The sequence below is a fragment of the Pantherophis guttatus genome, chromosome 3 (assembly GCF_059756535.1).
Source record: "Pantherophis guttatus breed Tessera chromosome 3, ASM5975653v1, whole genome shotgun sequence".
NCBI classification, from domain to species: domain Eukaryota; kingdom Metazoa; phylum Chordata; class Lepidosauria; order Squamata; family Colubridae; genus Pantherophis; species Pantherophis guttatus.
This window is the reverse complement of record NC_142065.1, coordinates 16,343,177-16,369,331: the sequence shown is the minus strand read 5'-3', so window position 1 is coordinate 16,369,331 and position 26,155 is coordinate 16,343,177. Positions and strand designations below refer to the sequence as shown.

Genomic DNA, 26,155 nt, shown 5'->3' with positions numbered 1-26,155 from the left:
CGCATGCATGCACAGAAGCATTTTCATGATGTCAGAGTCAGTGGGTGGAACCTCCCGCTGGTTTTACTACTGGTTCTATAGAACCGGTGCGAACCAGGGGCAACCCCCCACTGAACATACACATGGCAATGTCATGATGCAAATTCTGCCATTATGTATTGACATTTGACATAAGTACATAAATTGCAGTGTTTGTGTCATGACATTACAGATATTCCTCAACGTAAAGATGATCGTATAGCAACCATTCAACATCACAATAATACCGAAAAAAGTTACTTGCTCATACTTAGGACCATCGCAGCATCCCACAGTCACGTGTTCAAAAACCATGTGGTCACGTGATCAAAAACCAACATGCATTCATTGCAACATCCCAGGATCCCAGGTGATTAGCTATTTGAGACCTTCCCAGACAAGCAACTGCATGTTTCACCTGACAACTGCAGGGATTCACTTAACAACCATAGCAAAAAAAAGATGGTAAAATTGGGTGCGACTCATTTAACAACTGCCTTGCTTAAAGCTCTCTGTAAGAATCTGAACTACTAACGGTCAAAGCAAATTGGTGGTAGATAATTGCACTAGCAATAGCACTTAGACTTATATACCGCTTTACAGTGCTTTACAGCCTTCTCTAAGTGGTTTACAGAGTCAGCATATTGCCCCTAACAATCTGGGTCCTCAGATAAGACTCAATGGAATTCAAGGTGAGATGGACTTGGATATTTTGTGGGTGCGCAAGGACTCGAGACTGTTGACGCATTTGACTCCTCCCTCAGACTCAGCCTGGTCATCTTCTACAGACTTATTTAAATTAGTACATGTGTGCCCAGTTGTAGTTTGGATTAAAATGTAAGGCAAATGCTCAACGAAGCACAGCATATCTGAGTATGAGCAAGCATCTCATAGATCTACTTATAAAGAAGACTTCTTGAATGAGACCTGTGTGGGGCCTTTCCTTTGTAGATGCACTGCGATGGCTCAGGCTGATGATATGTTTGACCTTTCCCTCAGGCTCAGCCTGGTCATCTCCCACGGTATTTTTCTGGCTTTGCTTAATGTTTGAAAAGCCATATTCCTTCTCTACCGCCATTTGTTACTTCAGGAGCATGTCCCTATCAGAAGATGAGCAAACACCTTCCATCCTGTTTTTCTCATACATTCCACAAATCCATCCACTTAATCCATTATCTGGCTGCCAAGTTGGCAATACTATCTTGAGTATAACTCTAAGCATTAAAAAAATGTTTTTCTTACATCTGGGAACCTATCCTTTATCAGAAGCAGATGGGAAAGAAAAAAATGAAATAATTTCTTCAACAAATTAATAGAATTGAATTGAATTGAATTGAATTGAATTGAATTGAATTCTTTATTGGCCAAGTGTGATTGGACACACAAGGAATTTGTCTTAGGTGTATATGCTCTCAGTGTACATAAGGAGAATAAAATACATTCATCAAGAATAAAAAGATACAAGACTTAGTGATAGTCAAGGTTACTAACAAGCTATCAAATCGTACTAGGAAACAAATAAAAACAATATAATTGAAAGATACAAGCAACATGGTTATAGTAATAAGTGGGAAGAGATAGATACTAGTAAGGAAGAGAAGAATAATAGTAATACAGTGTTAGTAAATTATTTGACAGTGTTGTGGGAATTATTTGTTTAGCAGAGTGATGGCATTCAGGGAAAAACTGTCCTTGTGTCTAGTTGTTCTGGTGTGCAGTGCCATATATCATCTTTTTGAGGGTAGAAGTTGAAACAATTTATGTCCAGGATGTGAGGGGTCTATAGATATTTTCACAGTCCTCTTTTTGACTCATGCAGTATTACAGATCCTCAATGGAAGGCAGGTTGGTAGCAATTGTTTTTTCTGCAGTTCTAATTATCCGTTGAAGTCTGTGTCTGTCTTGTTTGGTTGCAGAACCAAACCAGACAGTTATGGAGGTGCAGATGACAGACTCAATAATTCCTCTGTAGAACTGAATCAGCAGCTCCTTGGGCAGTTTGAGCTTTCTGAGTTTGCACAGAAATAACATTCTTTGTTGAGTTTTTTTGATAGTGTTTTTGATGTTAGGTGTCCATTTTAAGTCTTGAGATATGATAGAACCTAAGAAACTTGAAGGACTCTACTGTTGATACTGTTGATAGATGATGAGTAGTAACGATTAAGTAATAATAATAATAATTTTATTTTTGTCAGCCTCCTTCATGCTCTCTCATATGTGAAAGAGAGAAAGAAATACTGGGAGAATTCTGGGAGTTGAAGTCCATACCTCTTAAAGTTGCCAAGTTTGAAAAAGCACTGCTCTAAGTGAATCAGGAGAAACAGAAGCAAAATAACATCTACTTCTGATGTCATATTTCCTAAAATACTCTTCAAACTGCAGCCGAAGCTGCTTTTGCACCGTTACTCAAGCAAAGCGAAGTCAGATATAAATTAAAGGCAAAAATTGTAACTCCAAACTCGGTGCTAGGTCAGGAAGTTAACCCATTTCAGAGGAAATGGTTACAATCTGCTAAGGGCTTACTTCAAAATGTTTCATGCAATTGCTTTAAATTTAATAAACTGAATTGCTGCAATGAGGCACACATGGGCAAAGAAAAGGTATTTTAATAAAACTTGCAAGACTTCTTTTTATATATGGTTGTTTCTTCACCGATCAGAATGATGTATTTTGATGGCAGAAAGTAACAAGTGGACTTAATCTACTAAATTCTTCTCAAGGACTTGGGGCGGGGGGGGGGGGAATATCTACAGTACAGCATGCAGGTATAGCCTCAAACTTAGGAACCAATATTTTTTGAGGCTCTGCTTGACCAGGGAAGCAATCTAAAGGGTTTTGTAGATGACTTTGCCAAGTTTTACAAACACTTTTTTTTGCTTGAAATAGGAAGAATCACATTGAAACAGAGCGGGAAGCTGCCCGAAAATGGCCCAAGCGCTGGGGATTTCTGTTGACCCCGCTTGAAGAGGTAACATTTATTTCTGGGTAATATTCATATATGAAGAATTGATATATTTCATGACCTGTGTTGAACAGCAAGTGGGATGCTTACGCTAGAAGAATGGGATAGGATGTCATTGTATTTTTTTTTAAAGGAATACTCTCTCACAGCCTTGGCAAACTGCCTCAAGGTAGTTGGGGCAATGAGTTAGCAATTGAAATAATTTGTTCTGCAAGAAAATAAAAGGGAGTTGGATTTAACTGCATGACTTCAGTGATAAAACAGGTTGCTTTGTATGCCAATCCTAGCTACATTTGTGTAACATCAAAAGGAGCCTGATAGCAGCATTTCAGATTGATAAATGCTGTTAATAAACTAATAATAAATTTTAATAACATCTGTAAGTGTGATGGAATGTTATCCAGATTCCCAGTGTGGGAACACACTGGAAACATGGAGGCTGATTGGAAAGAGAGTTCAATGATGAACAGAACCACCAAGCACAGGGTTCTGGTGCAGCTGACAAAATGGGGTTGAGAGTGAGGCGTTTTTATACCTTCTTTGAGCTTTGCACTTGAGCTTCCTGTTCCTGTGCAAGAACATGTATTCTATTGGCTGTTGTCAGACTCCCATGGGGCCAAGTAGGAGTTATGTAGGGGTCATAGCTGGCTCTATAGGCAAAGTACAAATCCTAGGTGTTTGTCTGAGCTAAGTTTGGTTGAAGTTTGGACTGTTCTGAAGGTGATTGTGGCTTAATGGCTTTGTCCTATGTTGGATCTTGAGTGATGGCTGCTTCTAATCCCACCATTCTGCCTTTGTTTCAAAATATCCTGTCTTGAATGAATTACCAAATCTGCATTTCTAAAAGCTAGCCTCAGTATCTGCTGGGGCTATTTAGGAAAGTGGGGGCTGCTTTCTGTCTCTAAAAGCATGTTTCTCCATTTCTCCTTTAGGGAAATATAATATTCTGCCTTTTTAAAATATTGCTCAAAATATTTCATTCTTTTTTTGGGGGGGGGCTTCCCACACCAGGAAGGAGGAATTATTCCAGAGGAGCAAGAGCAAATGTACATAGTTTGTGTGAGAGAAAAAGGATGAAGATGGCTCCTCCCTAATAGTTTCCAGAGTATATGTTTCATAGTGCAAATAGTTTGTTTTACTTTGCCAAGATTTCGGTGTACAGGTAAGAAACAGTAAAGAAATTTGCTTAGAAGAATGGGAACATGTCTTTCTTGGAGTTTGAACCTTGACAGCCGGAAAATGCAGAAACCTTCTGAAATCTGGCTAACTTTGACTAACATGCTGTCCTCCTTCAGTGGCATGTATTACTTGGAAGTTATGGAAAGTACTGTTCGCAGTATATATTGTCCTTCCTAATCTGATGCCTTCCAGATATGGTGGATTTCAGCTTCCAGAATTCCCCAGGCCTAAGTTTTTTGCTTTGTCTAAGTACTGTTTCAAAACTCTATATAAAACATTCTGTGGGCGTGGCTTAATTAGTGGGCGTGGCTTGGTGGTAAGGTGACTATGAGGGCATGGCTTGTTGGTAAGGTGGGCATGGCCAAGTCAATGTCACTTCTTTGCCCTTTTTTAACCTACAAAACACAACACAACACAACTGGCTCACCCACAATATAAAAGCAGCTGTGCTAGACCCAAAATGGCCCCTGCAACAAGCAGGAACCTCACACAGCCACAAAAAGCCACAAAAAACAACTTTCACACTTTACACACACACAACACAACACAACACAACACAACACAACACAACACAACTGGCTCACCCACAATGTAAAAGCAGCTGTGCTAGACCCAAAATGGCCCCTGCAACAAGCAGGAACCTCACACAGCCACAAAAAGCCCAAAAAAACAACTTTCACACTTTACACACATAAAACACAACACAACACAACTGGCTCACCCACAATGTAAAAGCAGCTGTGCTAGACCCAAAATGGCCCCTGCAACAAGCAGGAACCTCATACAGCCACAAAAAGCCCAAAAAACTAACTTTCACACTTTACACACACAAAATTCCACATACAGCTTTGTGAGATTTTGTGTGTTTGTGTAGTTAGAGTGAAACACTACAGAAATACACTAAATCTCAGAAAGCTGCACAAATATTATTTTAGTTTTATTTATTTTTATTTTTATATAAAAGCAGCTAAATTTAAAACTTCCTAAACTTTAAATGGCTAGGTCTAAAAAAAGAACAACTAAAAAAAACCCCAATTAACTATTTTTTAAAGCTCCCAAAGGAGAAAAAACTTACCCAATAGAACAGGGGTCTCCAACCTTGGCAACTTTAAGACTTGTAGACTTCAACTCCCAGAATTCCTCAGCCAGCTTTGCTTTCCTGGCTGAGGAATTCTGGGAGTTGAAGTCCACAACTCCCTGCCTGCTTGATTGCAGGCAGGGAGATTCAGTTGCTTGCTGATGCAATCGATTGCAGGGACTACAGCAAGGGGTTGCAACCAGCAGCTAAGGTAAGCAAGCTGAGAGGGGGAGTGGGAGGGATCGTCAGAGCCATTTAAAAGAAAAAAAGTTTTTTTCTTTTACATGGCTCTGGCGATCCAAGCTGAGTTTCCTGATTAGCAGGCAACTCAGCTGGGATCCTCAGAGTTTGGCTGGTCAGAGCCATTTAAAAGAAAAAAGAAAGGCTCTGATGATCGCGCCGCTCAGCTGGGCATGGGGGGCGGGGGCAGGGATTTTTGCTACCGGTTCTCCGAACTGCCCGCCGCCATCGCTACCTACTCGCCCGAGCCGGTCCGAACCAGGAGCATTTCACCTCTGCTTAAGAACATTACAAGACTTATTTTGAAGGTGTAAAGTATCAATAAAGGAGAATATTTGTAGCTCAGGATTGAAATGAGGGGTCCTTAGTGCTCTCTGGGCTTCCTTGTTTTCTTGCAGCTATTTCATTACCCTAACTATGTAACATAATCAGTGCTAGTAAGGAGTGCTGTTTGCTGTCAGTTTATATTTTGGTGTCTTCCCTGTCTGTGTGGGTATGGGTGATCTTAGAGATTCTTTGATTGGGCTGTTTATTGATGGCTCCTTAGCAGTTTCTTGATTGGGGTATTGCTTATTTCAGTGGTGGGTTGCCCCCGGTTCAGACCAGTTCGCAAGAACCGGTAGTAAAACCGGTGGGAGGCTCCACCCACCACCCCGGATGTCATCATCAGCGAACTGCACATGCGCAGAAGCAAGGTGCGCCCGAGAGCAAAGCAAGGGTGCACATGCGACCCCGTTGCGAACCGGTAGTATAGGTAAGTCGAACCCACTCCTGGCTTATTTGATTGTTGGTCTGAAGTTAACCTTAGAGTTAATCTATGCTTATCTGGGTGCTGATTATTGGTGGAGAGGACCACCTTTTTCTATTTTAGGCTGGTAGATTGTCTCTTTTGCATAGTCTATAGACCTTGTTAATGTCTATGTCTCTATTAATGGCTGATTTGTCAGAGTGCCAGGCTTCTAGAAATTCCCTGGCATTTTTCGACTTGGCCTGATCTAAGGTTGTCACATTTTCCCAATTGAAACTATGGTTAAATCTGTCTATATGTTGTGAAATTAAAGAATTTTAAAGTGTAATATAATAACAACAACAATATCTAAGTATGTTAGATACGTACCAGTGAGGCATTTTGTACTAGCTTAGCCATATTTTATGGAATAATCCAAAATTCATGGATTGATACTACACACAATATCACAAATCTTAATTTACCAACCATTATTGCTGAGTTCAGGGACATTCATAGGTGTCAAATGTCAGAGTCAAGCAGGCAATCAAAGATATACTTAAAAGAACATGCATTGCACAATTTTTTTAAAAAGTGGGTCTTGAGTATACTGATTACTTCTGCCATTTTGATGCTGTTGGGCCCCCTGCGAACATCGCTGGCTAGATTGCCATAACATTCTCCATGAAACCAATCATATTTCTCAGTCTGCTAGCTGTAATCTTATTCTCATTTCCCTGAGAGAAAATCCAACTGAAATATGAGTAATCCTCAAGTTATGACCATAATGCAGCCTGCCCGTCATGGTTGTAACTCATGATGGTTATAAAGCAGGTCCCTTAGATGACCAACCTGATTCTATGACCTTTTTGCTGTAATCATTAAGTGAACACAGAGGTCATTATCCCAAAGGTGCTTTTTCAAGAGGCAACTGGACTTTATTTTTTTTGAAGACGTTTCGCTTCTCATCTTCGGCTGAAGAAAAAGCTTCTTGGATGAGAAGTGAAACATCTTCAAGGAGGAACAAAGAAAGTCCAGTTGTGTCTTGAAAAAGCACCTTTGGGACAACCATGACCTGGATGACTGAGAATCTCCATAGTCAATGGAGGAGATGAATTAGCATACAGGGAAGATGTCCAGAAGTTATCCACATGGTGCTCAGTAAACAACTTGCACGTAAACACCAGCAAGTCAAAGAAGATGGTGCTAGACTTCCGGAAGCAGAGAGAGGAACCTGCTCCACTTCACATCAAGGGGGGGAGACATGTGTAGAGTGTCTCCTCTTTCAAATTCCTAGGAGTCCACCTTAGCCAAAATGTCACCTGGAAAAATAACATGCTCCAGGTGGTCAGGAAGGCTCAACAGAGACTCCACTTCCTTAGGGTCTTGTGGAAGAATCAGGTGGAACAACGACTGATTACTTCCTTTTACCGGTCTACAATAGAAAGCGTCCTCACATATTGTGTGACGGTATGGTATCCTGGCCTGGCAGCCCCTGACAGAAAGGCATTACAGAAGGTGATGAGCACGGCACAAAAAATCATGGGCTGCCCCCTGTCCTCACTGGACGAAATCGCCAGGACACGCTGCCTCAGCAGAGTGAGGAAAATCCTCATGGATGATTCACGCCCTGGTCAGCACTTCTTTACTCTTCTACCGCCGGGCAGGAGATCTAGAAGCATAGCCAGCCGAACAAATAGGCTGAAAAATAGCTTTTATCCGTGGGCCATCGGACTTCTGAATGCAACATAACATCATAATTAGGTTTAATACGATAGACTTGGCAGGGCCAGTAATATAATAATGTAATATAGTATGATGTTATATACATATATGTATATGGGAATGTGTGTTAGTTATTACTTATTTGGGTTCAGGGATTTTCTTTTCTTTTATTTGAGTTTACTCTGAGTTATTGAGATGTATTCTGTGTTTCGGGAGGGGGCTGCACCAAGGAAACATTGTACACATGTTTTGCATTGACAGTAAATGTTTGATTTGATTTGATTTGATTATGTGCATTAATGTTTCACTATGGATGGAGTTTTGCCGAAAACCAGAAGCAAATGCAGAAGCAAATGCAAAACCATTGCAAAACATGTCAGTCATGTGACCATGGGATGCTGCAAATAGCTGTAAATATGGCCTGGTTGACAAGAATACGAAATGTGGTCATGTGACCAGGGGAGGAAGTAACTGTTGGAATTTCAAATCTGGGTCATAAGGTACCTGTCAGAAATTCGAATGGTCACTACTGTATCTGACCATTTGTAAGTCAAGAACTACCTATAAAGATGTATAGTATAGTGTAAGTTACATTACTTTAAGCTGTATTACATTATTTAAATCTGTCCTCCAGATTTTATTGCTAGCTTTAAAATGAGAACTTGTTTTTTTCGTATGAAAGATGAATTTTAACAACATCCAAAGGTACATAATAAATATCCTTGTATATATCAGAGTGCCAAGTGCTAGGTCTTCAGGTACTGCTCGGATAGATATAAATATCTAGATGGATATGAACTATTACGTTACCACAAAGCATGACTCAGCCTGGAGTGCCAATTTATTTTATTACATTTTTCTATTTTTAGTTGGTAAAAGATGAAAAGAAACAACTTGCTAAGCCGAAGATCCCGCTTCCACAACACTTACAGATCCGACCTGTGACACCAGTGGAAAACTATATTAAGGTTAGATATTTGTGAAGTAGTTTCAAATGACAGCACATTTGTAAAAAAAATAATAATAATAATAATAACAGTACTTTTTCAGAGGCCATCTTAAATTTGAAAGTAAAGGTTGAGATCCTAAGAACAAGTTTTAAAACACTCAAGATAGGAAAAACTGCATTTGGTGTTCTGATTATTGGAGATTTCATTGCACAGCTTTAGATGATGCAAAGAAGTTATTGTGCTCTAAGATATAATGTTTTATGTATCATGGCTTACTGACCTCATCATGTTAGAAAAAAGATCAGAGGGTGAGAGTCCTTGTCTGTTTCAGCTGCTTTTTTCAGATCTGTTTAAACCAGGAGTCCCCAAAATCTTCAGTTCATCAGTGTAACAGTAGCTCATTGGGAAAATCTGCAAGAAATACACCACTTCCCTGCAAGCAAGAACTGGTGAGAGCACAAAATAGACAAAGTAATAGAAAAGGAACAAGATATTCCCCCCCCCCAAGCTTTCATGCATTCCTCACTTTAACATTGCATTTCATAGACCAGCAATTCCAACGCCTTCCAAATGTGTTGGATTCTGACTTCCAGAATTTCTAGTGTTAGCATGTTTTTTTTAAGACAGAGTGGGAATGTTTTTTGAAGTTATTTATCTCAAAATTATGGGAGCTGCACGCTGGGAGAACACCAGTGGTGGTATTCTGCTGGTTTTATCCGGTTCGGGCAAAACCGGTAGCGGCTGCTATGGGAGGCTCCGCCCACCCACCCGGACATCATCATGTCCCGTTTTTGACCCTCTGCATATGCTCACATTTGCAAAGGTAAGTGAATAGCATCCCTGGAGAGCACCATTTTGGGAAAGACCGATCTAGATTTATTACAATTTTTTTATTACAGCTTTTTATGAAAAGTGATCATATATTTTATAAACTAAAGCAATCCCATCAGGTTTTCTGAGGAATAGTTCCCCAGGCTCAAGCAAAAAAAAGAAAAGAAAAGAAAAAAAGCTTTCTATCTGTAGAGATTCATTGTGTTTTATTGCACCACTGTGTTTACAACGAGGGAATTCCAGAGACCCAGAAAAGAAGGCCTGCGGGCACATTCATGTTTCCCAAAAGGATAGGAAACCTGCCTGCCATTCTTTGCCCTTCGTTGCATCTGCAGTTTGCTTCTTTGGTATCACATGTGCGCTTGGCAGTCTGTAAATAAAGGGATCTGGACCTCAGCTTTTCTGTGCATCGTTTGCAAGAAATAGCTTGCTCATCAAAAAAAAAAAAGCTAAACAAAAGAAAACAAAAAAAACCACATGGATTTGGAGATTAGATGGAGGACAATACGATCCGTTTAAACAGCTGCGGCTTGCCATCGTAATTTATTTTCTCTTATGAGCATGAAAAGCTGCATCTATCCCTTCCCCTGGATGGTCTAGGCAAAACATGCTTCAGCCCCTTTGTGCTTCCTCGGATGTAGAGCAGCGTGGAGGCACGCAGACATAATTGCCTCCATTGTTCCCCTCTGTGGGTGGCGCGCGTGGCCACGAGGAGGACAAGAAAGACGAGGCCGTCCTTTCAAAGGGAAATGCTCCACCTTGAATATCGCCGACATTTTCTTAGCTTTGGCTCGGGAACAAAGCCAAAAGGGCCTTGGCAACAGAACAAACCAAAACATTGCTGTCTTTCGCGGTGGATTGCTGAGCAGGGTAAGTCCCCAGATGTTAAAAGTGTTACAGGAGAGAGGACATTCCACAGGCATTATGGAAGTAATTCAACCCAACAAGCACAGCAAGCGGGGGCTGAGATGAAGAAGGCTCTTCAATCTTTATTCCGTGCCTCCTTTTCCTCCCACACCCTCCTCTAGATTATCCATTAACCCCTTTCATGTTTGCTAAAATTGAGGGATCGGCACATTTCCCCAGCTGATGTGCTCCAGGTGTGTTCGACTGATGAAGCACAAACTCCCCAGAGTTTGCCATGCCGTTGAGGAAGAGCCTCTGCTCACTGGCACCTCAACATGGCCCAAACGTTGCCTGATAACATCATTTTTCTGTGGTCTGTAATCGCTACGCACCATCTCAAACTCTGCCCCAAGAATGAGAAAGGCTAAAGTCATCTTTAGGAGCTGTGGTGGCTCAGTAGTTAGAATGCACTATTGCAGGCTAACTCTGCTGACTGCCAGCATATTGATCCTGACTGGTTCAAGGTTGACTCAGCTTTCCATCCTTTCCCAGGTCAGTAAAATGAGGACCCAGATTGTTGGGGGCAATATGCTGACTCTGTAAACTGCTTGGAGAGGGCTGTAAAGCATTGTGAAGCAGTATATAAGTCTAGTGCTAGCTGAATCCCAGGAAATGTCATGTTTCTCCCATCAAACTTAGAGCATCCAATAGCCACCACAAAGTATGTAAAATCTTTTGTGCTTATTTTATTTTGGAGCATTGTCTGATTATCAGTAATGTAGTACTTATTGGCAAGGTGACCAATTGTGGTTATGCAGCAGCCTCCCCTTTGGTCCTTGGTCAACCTTTGTTGCCGCTATGGTAATAGTCCTAAAGAGTTGGATCCAGCAACAGTTTGCCAGTGGCATGTCAAAATTGCATAAATAGTGCTAGACTCCCTTGGACAATGGTTGTATAAATACTTTAATTCCATGGTCTTTGTCAGGTTAGCGCAAGGCTGAAATAGAATTGTGTAACAATGAAACAGTTGAAATGGTTAAACCATTGGAAAATAACTATAGGCTGCTTTTCATTCAGTGGTCAATCAGCCAATCTTTATATCCCAATTAAAGCAAGCACATACACCACTCAGTTAGACTAGCAAAAAATACCAATAAAGGAGAGCACTGATAATATTACCGTGTTTCCCCAAAAATATGACCTACCCTGAAAATAAGTCCTAGCTTGATTTTTACACCACCCAATATAAGTCCTACCCCCCAAAATAAGGCCTAATCAAGATCCCACCCACTCCAGGGTGCACAGGTAAAAATTAAGATAGGGTGGGGATGAGGGGGGGTGGAGCTGCCCTACTACTTACCTTTGGACAGTTGCAGCCAGGCCTCACACACCCGACACTTGTCTTGCCAGCTGATAACAGAGCTCCGGATCAATCTGGAGCTCTGTTATTGGCTCCAGAGGCCTTCAGGAAAGCCTTGCCAGCCTTGCCGGCTGCAGAAGAAGTTCCTGAAGGCCTCTGACAGCGAAAAGGAGACCGGGGGGCGACATGCGCAAGTGAGGCAAGTCAGTGGATGACACACACACACCAAAAATAAGACCTGGTGCCTTTTTTGGTGGCAAAAAAATATAAAACAGGGTCTTATTTTCGGGGAAACATGGGTACGTACTTGGGTAATGAAATAATCCCTGCTCTATTCTGTACTGTTAAAGAAACAATTTGATGGACAGGGAGGATGTAGGGGAATAGAGGCTAAAACATATGAAGAACAGTTGCAGGAACTAGGTATCAGTGGTGGGTTGCCCCCACCATATTAGGATATGGTTTGAGCCTAACAAGTTGTCCAGGCAATATATGTGTTCTGTGACTTTAATATGAATATGTATTGTGTGACTTTAAAGTTTTACTGCTGATTCATTGTAATGCTGAGTCATGCTGTAATTAGATAATCACTGGTTGTGAACGTATTTAAGAAAGGTACTGTAACATATTCAGTTGATGATAAGCTACCATTGTGCTATCATCGTTGGATGGATCTGCTACCATCGTGGTTTGTGAACCAGAGTGAGTTTGTTATTCTAACCAACTACTGTTTGTGTGGTAAGAAGAGTTTTTGTATCCCTGGACTGATTTAACTGGCAAAGACTTGGATTGATTTAAAGACTATGAGATTGTTTTTTCCCTATAAAGTAAGCTTTTGATAAACCAGTTTGCACATCTCTTATTCATTGCTCTCAGCAACCTTTCTCTGTGCTCTACACTCTGCTGGTTGGTAACACAATAATATCCTTAACAGAGGACACCTAAACCGATGGTCAGAATATTGCAGGCAGGTGAACCCCATCGCTGCTGGAACAGTACAGTTGGCAGATGCTTTCCTGCAAGCTGGTGAGGGGCAGAAGAAAGAGGGGCAGCAAAGCTGGAGGAAACAATTGTTTTCCTTATCATGCACTGCACGCGAAATCAGGACAGCTCCATTAGCAGTGGGTCAGAATAGACACACCAGAAGCAGGATAAGGATCAGCAATCAGGATAGACAATTTCATGGCCATATCGTTCTCTGTCAATTCAAGGATGGGTGGATAGCTCTTTCACACGGCAGTTGGGGAAGGCCCTTAGGCTGCATTAATTATCCTTCATGCTGAAGTCATCTTAATTAATAATCTTCCTTGTTTCTGTTCTTAGAGCTCATTAATTTCCTCCTGCCCCCTAAAGAAATAAACTTTTGTTTTGTAGAAGAGCTTTAATGTTTCCTATCTATCAACAAAGAACCCCATTCTCATATGGGGTCCTTGCTTCCATATCACTGTGACTGATTGTCCTGACGTGTTGAAGGAAGATTTTACTACTTGTGGAAAGTAGATTATGAGCTACTTAAACATTTGTTTGAATGGGAAATACTGGTTTATTTACAAAAAGCTGGATAGAATATCAACAACCCTCAGATACGCAGATGATACCATGTTTCCCCGAAAATAAGACCCTGTCTTATATTTTTTTGAACCCTGAAATAAGCTCTTGGCCTTATTGCCATGTGCTCAAAAGCCCAATTGGGCTTATTATCAGGGGATGTCTTATTTTGGGGAAAACAGGGTACCACTCTAATGGCAGAAAGTGAAGAGGAACTAAAGAGAACTAAAGAAGAGGGTGAAAGAGGAGAGTGCAAAAATTGTCTTGAAACTGAACGTAAAAAAAAAATTAAGATCATGGCATCCTGTCCCACCGCATCCTGGCAAATAGAAGGGGAAGAAATGGAAGCAGTAACAGATGTTATGCTTTGGGTCTCCAAGATCATTGCAGAAGGCAGCTGCAGCCATGAAATTAAAAGATGCTTGCTCCTTGGGAGGAAAGCTACGGAAAACCTAGACAGCATATTAAAAAAGCAGAGACATCACCTTGCCAACAAAGGTCTGTATAGTCAAAGCTATTGTTTTCCCAGTTGTAATGTATATCTGTGAGAATTGGACCATAAGGAAGGCTGAGTGCCGAAGAGTTGATGCTTTCAAACTGTGGGATTGGCGAAGACTCTAGAGCAGGGGTCTCCAACCTTGGCAGCTTTAAGACTTGTGGACTTCAATTCCCAGAATTCTGTTGCCAAGGTTGGAGACCCCTGCTCTAGAGAGTCCCTTGGACTGCAAGGAGATCTGCCAATCCTAAAGGAAATCAACCGTGATTGTTCTTTGGAAGGACAGATACTGAATCTGAAGCTCAAATGCTTTGGCCACCTAATGAGAAGAGAGGATTCATTGGAAAAGACCCTGATGTTGGGAAAGATTCAAGGCAGAAGGAGAAGGGGACGGGAGAATGAGATGGTTAGATAGTGTAATCGCCGCAGTGGACATGAATTTGCGCAGACCTCAGGAGACAGGGGAGGATAGGGGCGCCTATCCCCAAAGAATTAGACATGATTTAGTGACTGAATGACAACAACAAAAGATAAAAAGAAGAACAAGCTAATGACAGGTGCAACAATCAGCCTTAGAAGTCACAATGAATATAATAAATGGAAAGATAGATAAACCTTCTCCAGGGTGATCTGTCTCTAGCCTGGGCCTTCAGCTCTACCAGTGATGGATCCATTGTCATCATAATCAAGTTTGTCCTCTTCACTGCTGGTCATCTTCTTCTTCTCTTTCACTACTTTTCCAGCATTATAAACTTCTACAGACAACTTTTGCACAATACATCCAAAATATTATAATTCCTTGTCTTAATAATGAAATGTTAACATGTACACAGGTGGTCCTCAACTTACAGCCATTCATTTATTAACCATGCAAAATTACAACAGCACTGAAAAATGTACCCAGTCCTCATACTTATGACCATTACAACATCTCCGTGGTCACCTGATCAGGATTTGGACACTCGGCAACTGGCATGTATTTCGAAGTTTGCAGCATCCCAGGGTCATGTGGCTGCCATGTGCAACCTTCGTCTGACAAATAAAGTCAATAGGGGAAGCTGGATTCTCTTAACAATCACATGATTCACTTAACAGCTGTGGCAAAAGGACCATAAAAGTGAGTGCGACTCACTTAACAACTCCTTTGCTCAGCAACAGGAATTCTGGTCCCCATTGTGGTCATACAGAACTACCTGGACACAAGGGGAGTTCTCAAACTTTGCGATTGTCCTCTGTGGAACCATTGAAAGGCGAAATGGGGAGCAAAGCTTTACACATCTAGAATTAAAACAATGCGCAAAGATCCTCTAAGTCAGGGGTGTCAAACTTGATTTCATGGAGGGCCGCATCAGGGTGGGTGTGGCCAGCTCGACGTCACTCGTGTTGGGGGCGCCTATGGTGGCCCGAGCGCTCTGCCAACGAAAACGAGCTCCTGAGCTCTGTTTTTGGCTACAGCGGCCTCCTGCAACCCTCTGCCAGTGAAAACGGAGCTCGGGAGGACTGTGCGTGGCTCTCGTGAGCTCCATTTTTGCTGGCAGAGGCATCGCAGGCCGGTCCTTTGCTGTTTCCAGGGCAGCCCCACGGGCCAGATCTAAGCATCCCACAGGCCGGATTCGGCACACGGGCCTTGAGTTTGACACCTGCTCTAAGTGGACATGAACTCCTGGGAGATCTCAACTCACAGTTTGAGAAATGCTGGGATATGGCATGTTAGAAGCTTTTCGCAGAAAGCAAGGCGGTAAAAACTATCATGTCCAGGATAGGGGTAATTGTCCGGCTGTTTATATGTGGCGCTTGTCCTACCATTGTTGATTGGGAGATTGTTCCTTCATTGATTGCTCTCTGAATGAGGTATTGTTTCTTCATTTATTCCTGTGTGAATGGGGTATTGTTTCTTCCTTGATTGGTGCTGTTTGTCTGATGCTGCTTCCTATTGAGCTGGTGGTTAATTAATAGTCATGCCTTGAGGAAGGGGCTGCTTAGAGCTGTTAGAGCCCCTTTCTCTGACCTTTGGCAGATTCCTTTTTTTTTCCAACGGGCTGCAGATGAAGCTTATCTCAGCTTGCCTGCTAATGGCTGATTTGTCAGAGTGCCAAGGAATTCTCTTGCATTTTTGAATCTGGCTTGATTCAAAAGAGAACTGTCTTGGGACCTCTGGGTGTTGAAGTCCACAAGTCTTAAAGTTGCCAAGGTTGGACAGCCTTGGGCTAAAATGTCTGCAGTCTCCTAACTGAAATTTGTCAATCTGCTAGGAAGTTGAAGCAGTTTCATATCACCATGATAACTTTCAATCAGAATAGTGCTGGAAAAGACCTTGGACGTCGTTTAGTCCAATACCCTGCTCAAGCAGGAGACCCTATAACCTGTGAAGGCGAACCTATGGCACGCATGCCACAGGTGGCATGCAGAGCCATATCTGTGGGCACACAAGCATTGCCCTTGCTGAGCTTCAGCAGGCATGTGTGTGCTGGCCAGCTGATTTTCGGGCCCACCAGAAGTTAGGAAACGGGACATTTCCAGCCTCCAGAGGGCCTCCGGGGGGGAGCCATTTTTGCCCTCCCCAGACTCCTAGAAAGCCTCTGGAGCCTGGGGAGGGCAAAAAACGGGCCTACTGGGCCCACCGTACCATCGCGTGCCAAAAGTGGGGGGAGCACAAAGGGGTTCCGTGTGCATGCGTGGGGGGGCAAGGCGCATTGAATTATGGGTGTGGCCACACACGCACTTGAACCTCCGCACTCCCCCTGCTTTTGGCATGCAACGGCAAAAAGGTTAGCCATCACTGCCCTACACCATTTCATGCAAATGGCTGTCCAGTCTTTTCTTAAAAACCTTCAGTGATGAAGCACCTAAAACTTCTGAAGGCAAGCTGCTCCACTGGTTAATTGTCCTCACTGTTAGAAAGTTTCTCCTTAATTCACCCCTAGTCTTCCTTTTCTCTAAACTGGCCATACCCAATTCCTACAACTGTTCTTCATATGTTTTTGTCTCCAGGCCCTTAATCATCTTAGTTGTTCTTTTGGCACTTTTTCCAAAGCCTCAATATCTTTTTTGTAATGTGGTGACCAAAACTGGATACAGGATTTCAGGTGTGGTCGTATTAAGGCTTTATTTCATGTTTTTGGATAGGACCCATTGTTCAAGTCTGTCAAGATGTTTTTGGCTCCTGAGCTTATCTTCTGGGGTATTGGCTATTTCTGCCAGCTTAGTGTCGTCTGAACATTTGATGAGTTCCCCTTCTGTTCCCTATCTAAGTCATTTTATGAAGATATTGAAGAGTACTGGGCCTAAGGGAGAATCTTGCGGTACCCCACTGCTTACTTCCCTCCACAAATCCACCTGGTGGTGATGCTGTCTATCCCACGTTTTTCTAATTTATCAAGAAGTAGGTTGTGGTCTACTTTGTTGAATGCCTTGCTAAATTTTTAGTATACTATGTCCATGTTTCGCTGGTCTACTAATTTAGTCACTTTGTCAAAGAATGAAATAACTTTGGTTTGGTATGATCTGTTTTTAACGGACCCATGCTATCTTACTAGTTATAATTTTATTTGTTTCTAGATATTCACAGATCTGGTTTTTTATTATTATTATTTTTTCCAGGATCTTCCCAGGTATTGATGTTAGGCTGATTAGTCTGTAGTTTCTGGGTCTGTTCCCCCCCTTTTTTTTTTCTTTTTTTTTCTTTCTTTTTTTTTCTTTTTTTTTTTATTTGATTTATATGCCGCCCTTCTCCGGAGACTCAGGGTGGCTTACAATGTGTTCAGCAATAGCCTTCATCCTTTTGTATATTTATACAAAGTCAGCTTATTGCCCCCACAACTGGGTCCTCAATTTACCTACCTTAGAAAGGATGGAAGGCTGAGTCAACCTTGAGCCTTGGCGAGATTCGAACCTGCAGTAATTGCAGGCAGCTGGTCTTAATAACCAGCTTAATAACAGGGTGCCTTAGACCACTGGTACTACCAAGGCTCTTTTCCAATCCTCTGGTAGTTCCCTGGTGCTCCAGGATTTTTTAAAGACATGGTACAATGGTTCTGAGATAACATCTGCCAGCTCCTTCAGAACTCTGGGATGTAATCTGCCAGGTCCCGGTGATTTATATTCATCAAGATCAGACAGGTGCTCTTTTACCATTTTCTTCTTTATTTTAATTTTTATTTCTAGTCTGTCTTTTACAGTTTTGTTTTGTTTTGTTTTTGGTAGGTTGAGCTATAGTTTCTTTTTATGTGAAGACTGCTGCAATGAATGAGTTAAGCAGCTCTGCTTTTACAACTTCTGACTATTCATGGATATGTTCTCGATTTGACTGGATTAGTGGCTGACTGAGTTAAGCATGTTATGAGAAGGAAGCTTGCTTGTGGGAATAATGTTCCCATTGTCTTTCATGTCACATCTGTTGGGACTTGAAGAGAACATTATATTTTTCTTGCATCTACTGACTTCCATTTCTGCTGTTGAGTTTAAATGTTCACTGTATAGGTCAGTTGTGAGTCATCACTTGAATATAACTGGTAAACAAGTTGATGGGCACCAGCTAGTGATCTACCATACTTTTTGAAGTATAAGATGCACTTTCTCCCCCCCCCTAAAAGTGGGTGAAAATTGTGGCGCATCTTATACACCAAATGTTGTCGAAGCCCTGCCCGTCCGATGGCCCCGACCCTTCAGCCATTTTCAGCCTCCTTGCAATGTGTTTTTTGGCCTCCACACGCCCCATTTTTGGCCTCCATGCATCGCATTTTTGGCTGGTTCCAGGTGGCGAAGGCCAAAAACGCAATGCACAGAGGCTAAAAACACGACACGTGGAGGCAGTGGTGGGCTCTGGCAATCCCCTCAGCCTGGAACAGCTGATTGGCGGTATTCTGGTAGCCGATCCAACTGCCAATAAGCTGCTCATGCTGAATCAGGCTGCAATAACGTGCTGAAGCTTACCAGACTGTTTGCTGTTTGTTGCAAGGACGCTAGCCAGATGAATACCAATGGATGCTGGTAGGCAGAGGCAGAATTTTTTTTTTTTTCCTCCCCAAAAACTAATATGTGTCTTATACTCCGGAGCATCTTATACTCTGAAAAATACGGTAAGTCCATAGTTCCCAGGTGGCTCAAGGATGTCCTTTTGCTTCTCATGACGAAAAGAAAGAAGGAGAGTCAATTTAAGATTACGCCAAATGGATTATATAGAATGTGAAACCATTGTCTTTCATTGTGGTGGCTCTCTCTAGCATAGTTAGCTCCTAAATTGGAATCATCTGGATACAGTCTGCCTGCTCCCAAATCCATTCTTTCTTCATATGATAAAACAACAATGGTTTCCAGATGTGTTAGACTTCCCCACACTGGGGGAACTTGAAATAAGGCACAACTGGACTGAGAGGAACACAAATAAGGAGAAAGTCAGAGGAGAACATGTTGAGTTTAAGGATATTTAGGAGCCCTTATGTACTTAAGCATTTAAACATGAACAAGGTTGACACCGGATATTCAGCCTTAGTTTTACAGAGTAGTCCGGTTGCCTTTTCAGAGCATTCTGATAAAGACAGCACTCCCTTGTTATTTGATTGGCAGGATAAAATTGAGGGTGGAATAATGTGCATTGCCTTCCCTGCCATTATTATTTTTAATTCTCTCCCACTGCTCAGGAATTAATTCAGCTTGCTGCAATGCATGACCTACATTCCTCTCCACACTGGGGGCATGGTAAAAGGTCGGTATGCTTAGCTCTCTTTCAAATTCACAACCCTCCCCCCCACAAGATCCTGATGGATCCTCCCCAATGTTGATATTTCTCGATCTGAGTAGCCAGTCCTAGAACCTGAGAAGGAGGCATCAAAGGCATCAAAGGGAATTTCATATTAAATTTCCTCTTTACCTGCCGGAGCATTTTCTCTCTACTTCTGATGTTCTGTGATAGCATCCTAGTGCCATATGACTGCTGTCTTATTGATATCTATCCAAAAGGAAATCTTGAAGATTCGGAATAACAGAATAACAGACTTGGAAGGGACCTTGGAGGTCTTCTAGTCCAACCCCCTGCTAAAGCAGATGACCCTGTATCATTCCAGAAAAGTGGCTGTCCACTTTTGGTCTGTGTCTCTTCTTAAAAGCCTCTAGTGATGGAGCATCCACAACTTCTGAAAGCAAGCCATTCTACTAGTTAATTGTTCTCAGTATTTGGAAGCTTCTCCTTAGTTCCAGGTTGCTTCTTTCCTTGATTAGTTTCCATTCATTGTTTCTTGTCTTGCCTTCTGGTGCTTTGAGAAATAGGTTGACCCCTTCTTCTTTGTGGCAACCTCTTAGATATTGGAAGACTGCTATCATATCAACCCCTAGTTCTTTTCACTAGACTAGACATACCCAGTTCCTACAACCATTCTTCATAGGTTTTAGCCTCCAGCTCCCTAATCATCTTTGTTGTTCTTTTCTGCACTCTTTCCAAAGTCCTAACAGCAGAGAAGAGCAACTAAAATGATTAGGGAGCTGGAGGCTAAAACATATGAAGAATGGTTGCAGGAACTGGATATGTTTAGTTTAATGAAAAGAAGGACTAGGGGAGACATGATAGCAATCTTCCACTATCTCAGGGGCTGCCACAAAGAAGAGGGAGTCACGCTATTCTCCAAGGCACCTGAGGGTAGGACATGAAGCAATGGGTGGAAACTAATTAAGGAGAGAAGCAAATTAGAACTAAGGAGAACTTTCCTAACAGTTAGAACAATTAATCAGTGGGACAACTTGCCTCTAGAGGTTGTGAATGCTCCAACACTGGATGTTTTAAAGAAGATGTTGGATAACCATTTGCCTGAAGTAGTGTAGGGTTTCTTGCAGGGGGTTGGGCTAGAAGACCTCCAAGGTCCCTTCCAACTCTCTTATTCTATTTCTATCTTTTTTATGATGTGATGACCAAAACTGGATGCAGTATTCCAAGTGGGGTCTTACTAAGACTTTGTAAAGCGGTACTAATAGTTCACATGATCTTGATTCTGTCCCTATTCTCTATTCAATCCCTATCCTATTTCTATTCAATAGAGTCTTTCCCCAACCCAAAGAGAGGAATTGAGATTGCAACTTTACTGTTTCTGGAGAAAATGGCAATAAACCAAACACCCCTCCTCCTCCTCCTCCTCTTCTTTCTTTTTAGAATGTGATCCCATAATTGCCACAAATGTTTTTGACTCTTTTTACAGATAATTATGTAAGCCTTCAGAGAATGTCAGAATTTAATTTTTCCTATTACTAACCTGAAAAATGTTTCCCCTTCTTAGGAAACTCTTTCTAAGTCCTGTATGGGATCTGGGAGCTATAGCAGGGTGACAAAGAGATCCAGAAAATTCTAATTTTTTTCTATGGCCTATTGGCCATCTGTAGTTTTGCACTCCAGCTATGGTAGTTCTGTGCACAATAAACCCTTCCAATATCTTTGTTTTTGAATATAAATCAGTAAAACTAGAGATGAATGCTACCCTGCACGAACGCAACAGAAATTCTGGTCCTAATCGTGTTCGTAAGCCAAGGTTTACCTGTACTGGCCCTGGATTCTGTGTTTCCATCATCATCTTTTCAGATTCCATTTGCCTATCAAGGGAGAATTTCTGGCACTGTTTTATATTTTCGCAGAATATGTCATTGAAAAAACAAATCTGCATTCCCCACCCACCCACCCTGTACCTCTAATGAAAAATTGCTGTTGTTTTAAGGATCACGTTATCCGTGGGTTCATGCAGAAGTCAAGAAAAGAATGGCAGAGAGATTTGAAGAGCTTCTTCCTAATACCTTTTAGGCGCAGGCAGCCCTAATATATATTCTGTCACCATTCAATTTCTTTTGGAGGAAAGGAAATAGATTCAAGCAGAGACCCAAGAGCACCTACGGAGGGATTTTTAGCTATATATTTTTGTGGGTCTGACAAAATGCTGCTGACCTACTTAATTAAATGTGGTCTTGCATGCTGACAACCAAGATTTATAAAAATCACTTAGACCTTTATTGAAAAATCAATTATTTCTAACATGCAAGCAAAACAAAAAAATATATGAATAAATAAATACGCCAAAGAGCAATGCTTGATAAACTGACCATAATCAATATGGGTTAAAAATACAGCCCACAACATTTTTAAAGTTCTCATTCCAACGTTCTCATCTTTGATTCCCAGGGTGAGATGCAGTCCTCGGTTCCTAAAGTTACAGAGCTGAATCTTTTAATATTTTATTACTTGAAACTTTTCAACCAGCAAGTGGCACAACCAGTCCTGTCAAGAGAACTCAGTAGAGGCCTTGAACAAATGTAAAAATAAAGCAGTCATAATCAAAAGTGGGGCTTTTATAATTAACTTGTTCTTAATAAAATACATTCAACAATAACATGGGTGCTTCTAGCAAAAATATCGTGTAAAACTTAATGAAAAGTAAATACAGAGAGTCTTCGACTTATGGCCGTAATTGAGCCTGGCAATTACAGTCATTAGTTGTGATGGTCATCAAGTGAGTCACCATGTGACCAGACCCATTTTTACAACCTTTTTTTGTGGCAGTTGTTAAGCAAAGATGGCAGTAACTAAGCCAGGGATATCAAATTCAAGGCCTGGGGGTCGGATCAGGCCCGCGGGCTGCTTAGATCTGGCCCATGGGGCCACCCTGGAAATAGTGAAGGACTGGCCTGCGGTGCCTCTGCCAGAGAAAACAGAGCTCGGGAGGACCGCACGATCTGTTTTCCCTGGCAGAGAATTGCAGGAGGCCATTTCAGCCAAAAATGGAGCTTGGGAGCCTGTTTTCTCTGGCAGGGTGCTCAGGCCACCACAGGCACCCCCGACACAAGTGATGTCGAGCTGACCACACCCACCCTGGCCATGCCCAGTCTGGCCCCCCAAGGGTCAAACATAACCCTGATGCAGCCCTCAATGAAATTGAGTTTGACACCCCTGTACTAAGCGAACACTGCAGATGTTAAGCAAACCCATTTTTCTCCAGTTTTTGTTGGAAACTTGAAATAAACACTGGTTTCTAACAAAACCATCATAAATCATGGTCACGTGGCCATATATAGGAGAAGAGCAGGCTGAGCTGGAGGGCAGAGTTAAATGTTTCATTAGTTTAGAGTCATTGCGTTACCACACGAGATCCAAGTCCAGTCCCCTTTGTTTCCATTGACCCTTATTTAGCGCCAATTTAGCTTTAACCATTATTTAACTAGATCCTTGTGTACAGGTAGCAATAATAAACTCTTCTGTGATTTGAACTCAACAAATACTCCTGATTATTTGCGCCTGATACCACAGAGCGCCACAAACAGCCATAAAAGTGGGCCAATTGCTGATCGCCCAAAACTGCTCAGTCTTGTGATTGCAACAGAGGCAACATTGAAACTTTGACATTTTGATCACTTCTGAACTTCGTGCTTGATGTGGAAAAGAATGAAAATCTGACTTTGGGTTTTACCGATTAGACAGATAGATCTTTATAGAAATGGCTTGTTCATATTCTTAATGAAAAAGCAAAATGTGGTGATGTCAGTGTTCCAGAAAACGTGCAACTCCCAGTAAAGACACTGAAGCAGGCATTTTCCAAAGTTCTCTTTGCTAGAAATAGGTAACCTGGGACATCTGGGAAATCCCGAATCTGAAAAACCCGGGCTTTCCTTCAATAATTCAAAGCTCCCCCAAACCACCCCCTTTCTCCTCAATCGATCACATGCTCCAATTATCATCCGTTCCACCTCAAGCCAGCCCCTGACCACTCCTCCTCCAGTTGCTGGCTCACCCTGACCTTGACCGATAGGAAGAAAGCTATTATGTCTACTAACTCCCCTCTCCTAAATCCCCCCTCCTACTTTCCCACACATGAGGGGGTGGCAGCATTGAAGCTTCTGGCCTAATATGGCTTCCAAGGCTGACAGGTGATTTGATGTTAATGCCTTATTTTACTGTAACAGAGAGAGTCAGAAGTCAATACTTCTTTTTCTTTTTTCTTTTCTTATCTTTCTTCATTTCTCTTCCCCCTTTTCCCTCCTGCTGCTTTTCTATTTACTTTTGCATTTTGTATTTTATAATAGTTTATAATTCAATAAAAAAATGTTGACTGAGAAATTTTGATCATGTGTCTATGGGGATGTAAACGTGAAAAATGGTTATAAGTCACTTTTTTTTCAGGGCCGTTGTAACTTTGAACAGTCACTAAATAAACTGTTGTAAATCGAGGACTACCTGTAGCAAGAACATTTCTTCTCTGTACACTGCTTAGAGAGGGCTGTAAAACATGGTGAAGTGGTATATAAGTTTAAGTGGTATTGCGATAATATGGGCACACCAGATTCAATGGTAACTTTTCATTATGAGCCACGGTGGCGCAGTGGTTAGAGTGCAGTGCTGCAGGCTACTTCTGCTGACTGCCAGCTGCCTGCAATTTGGCAGTTCAAATCTCACCAGGCTCAAGGTTGACTCAGCCTTCCATGCTTCTGAGATGGGTAAAATGAGGACCCAAATTGTTGGGGGCAATAGGCTGACTCTATAAACCGCTTAGCGAGGGCTGTAAAGCACTGTAACGCAGTATATAAGTCTAAGTGCTATTGCTATTACAATTATTATATTTGCTCCTTTTAATTTGTTTGGATAGTTAGTTGTCTCGAGTTTGATTGATTATAGAAAAAAACAGGTTGCAAGAGCCTAAATCTATAAATAAAACAAGTGCTCCTCACTTCCAGATTGTTCCATCCCCGCCGGTTCCACAAACAACCCAAGGTTTTATCGGCTGGAGGTCTTCCGTTCCAGGCTTAGAACTTGAGCGTTATTATCAGATCAGAAGCTGCAAAGGTGCCTTTTACAAGGACTTGAAATGGCCAAATGAACCAACCGACTGACTTCAACCCAGTACGTAGGCCGACTTTGGTTTCTTTTGCTTCCTTTCCTAAGCATCTTTCAGTTGCCATTTCTGTCAAGGAGTCATCTTGCTATTAGTAACCTGTTTGTGCGTCACCCTTGCAAAGCTTGGGGTTAAAATTAATTACGGTACAGGAAGCGTAGCCTAGTAACAGCAGTATTAAACACCAGTTCTGTGTAATGTGTTATGTTACTTTACTGTTTTGTTACCGGAGCGGTCCTCTTTCTTCATAACAATTTGGAGACCCCCAGAAGATTTTTAGCAGAATGGAGCAAAGGAAACAATGCTTGGGATGTTCATTGAGATCCATATGACCTTCAAAACTGCCCCACCCACCCACCCCAAATTCACTTTAGATATAATTGACATGCCTCCTGCCATTTTGAGGTGGGACACGCACCAAACCAGTACTACAAGAGCCAAATAAAATTAATGTAGTTTAAAAAAACAAACACCTATTCCAAAACAAGGAAAACTCTTAGACTTTTCATCAATGTAATGTGGTTCCGTCTACAGTACTTTACAGCAATCCTACTCACTCTGAAGTCTTGGCATTTCCAAAAATGCTAAGAGCAGCCATCAGAAAGTTTTCTACTTCTACGTTAAAATTGTAACATGGTTTGCTGGTTTGTGTCATACGGTGTTATCTACAAATGGTGGTTTAAGTCTAGATTGTGTGAGCTCAGCCAATTATGATTATTTCAATAAAAGAGCTTCACAAACCTTTTAAGAGAGAAGATGGTGGGGAAAGGGATAATGCTATCAGATCTGGGCTACCAAACTCCAGGCATCTACTCAATGGAATCAAAAAGATACAGAAAATTAAAACAAATTTATTAATTGTATCTTGGATAATTTATATTTCGTAGACCAAAATGTGTAGTTTCTGTTCTTGTTCGTGGCTGTGTTCATACAACTTGTTTAATCTGACTTTGTATTAACCTACTTAAATAACTTGAATCGCAATCATATTGGTTTGCACAACATGGAGAGCCACAAAAATTCTAACCCAGGTTAATACTTAGTGAGCTTGGGAGGTAATGTGAATGCAATAAGTGAGTTGGCAAAGCATGTTGTATGAACCCATCTAGTGTCTAACAGGGCTTCATTAGATTTTGCTGGTAATCTTTTGAGTCCTAATTAGATTCAGCTTTGCTCAATTCCTTGAGATCTGCTAAAATTGGTTGTCATCTAATGTGCACGTGAACTGTGGAAAAAAGAAAATGGACATCATAGAAGTGAGAAAGAGGTGGGCCAACCAAGAGCAACTTGATAAAAGATTCCCGAAAACATAGAACAAACAACAGGTAAAGAATTTAAAATG

General features: G+C 41.6%; 1 protein-coding gene across 4 annotated transcripts in view; it reads left to right on the top strand.

Annotated features, from left to right (window-relative positions):
• CIMIP1 (ciliary microtubule inner protein 1) overlaps nt 1–26,155 on the top strand; it is a 59,715-nt gene that overhangs the window by 12,099 nt on the left and 21,461 nt on the right. For 2 of the 4 annotated variants that reach the window (XM_034433086.3, XM_034433088.3), the window contains exons 2-4: nt 2,905–2,986; nt 8,799–8,897; nt 24,656–24,821. In XM_034433086.3, coding sequence (XP_034288977.1) covers nt 2,905–2,986; nt 8,799–8,897; nt 24,656–24,811 — 337 coding nt within the window. In that variant the 3' untranslated portion in view covers nt 24,812–24,821. Of the gene's footprint in view, nt 1–2,904; nt 2,987–8,798; nt 8,898–24,655; nt 25,012–26,155 lie in introns of those variants that run through there. The other 2 variants (XM_034433087.3, XM_034433085.3) reach the window with 2 other exon arrangements.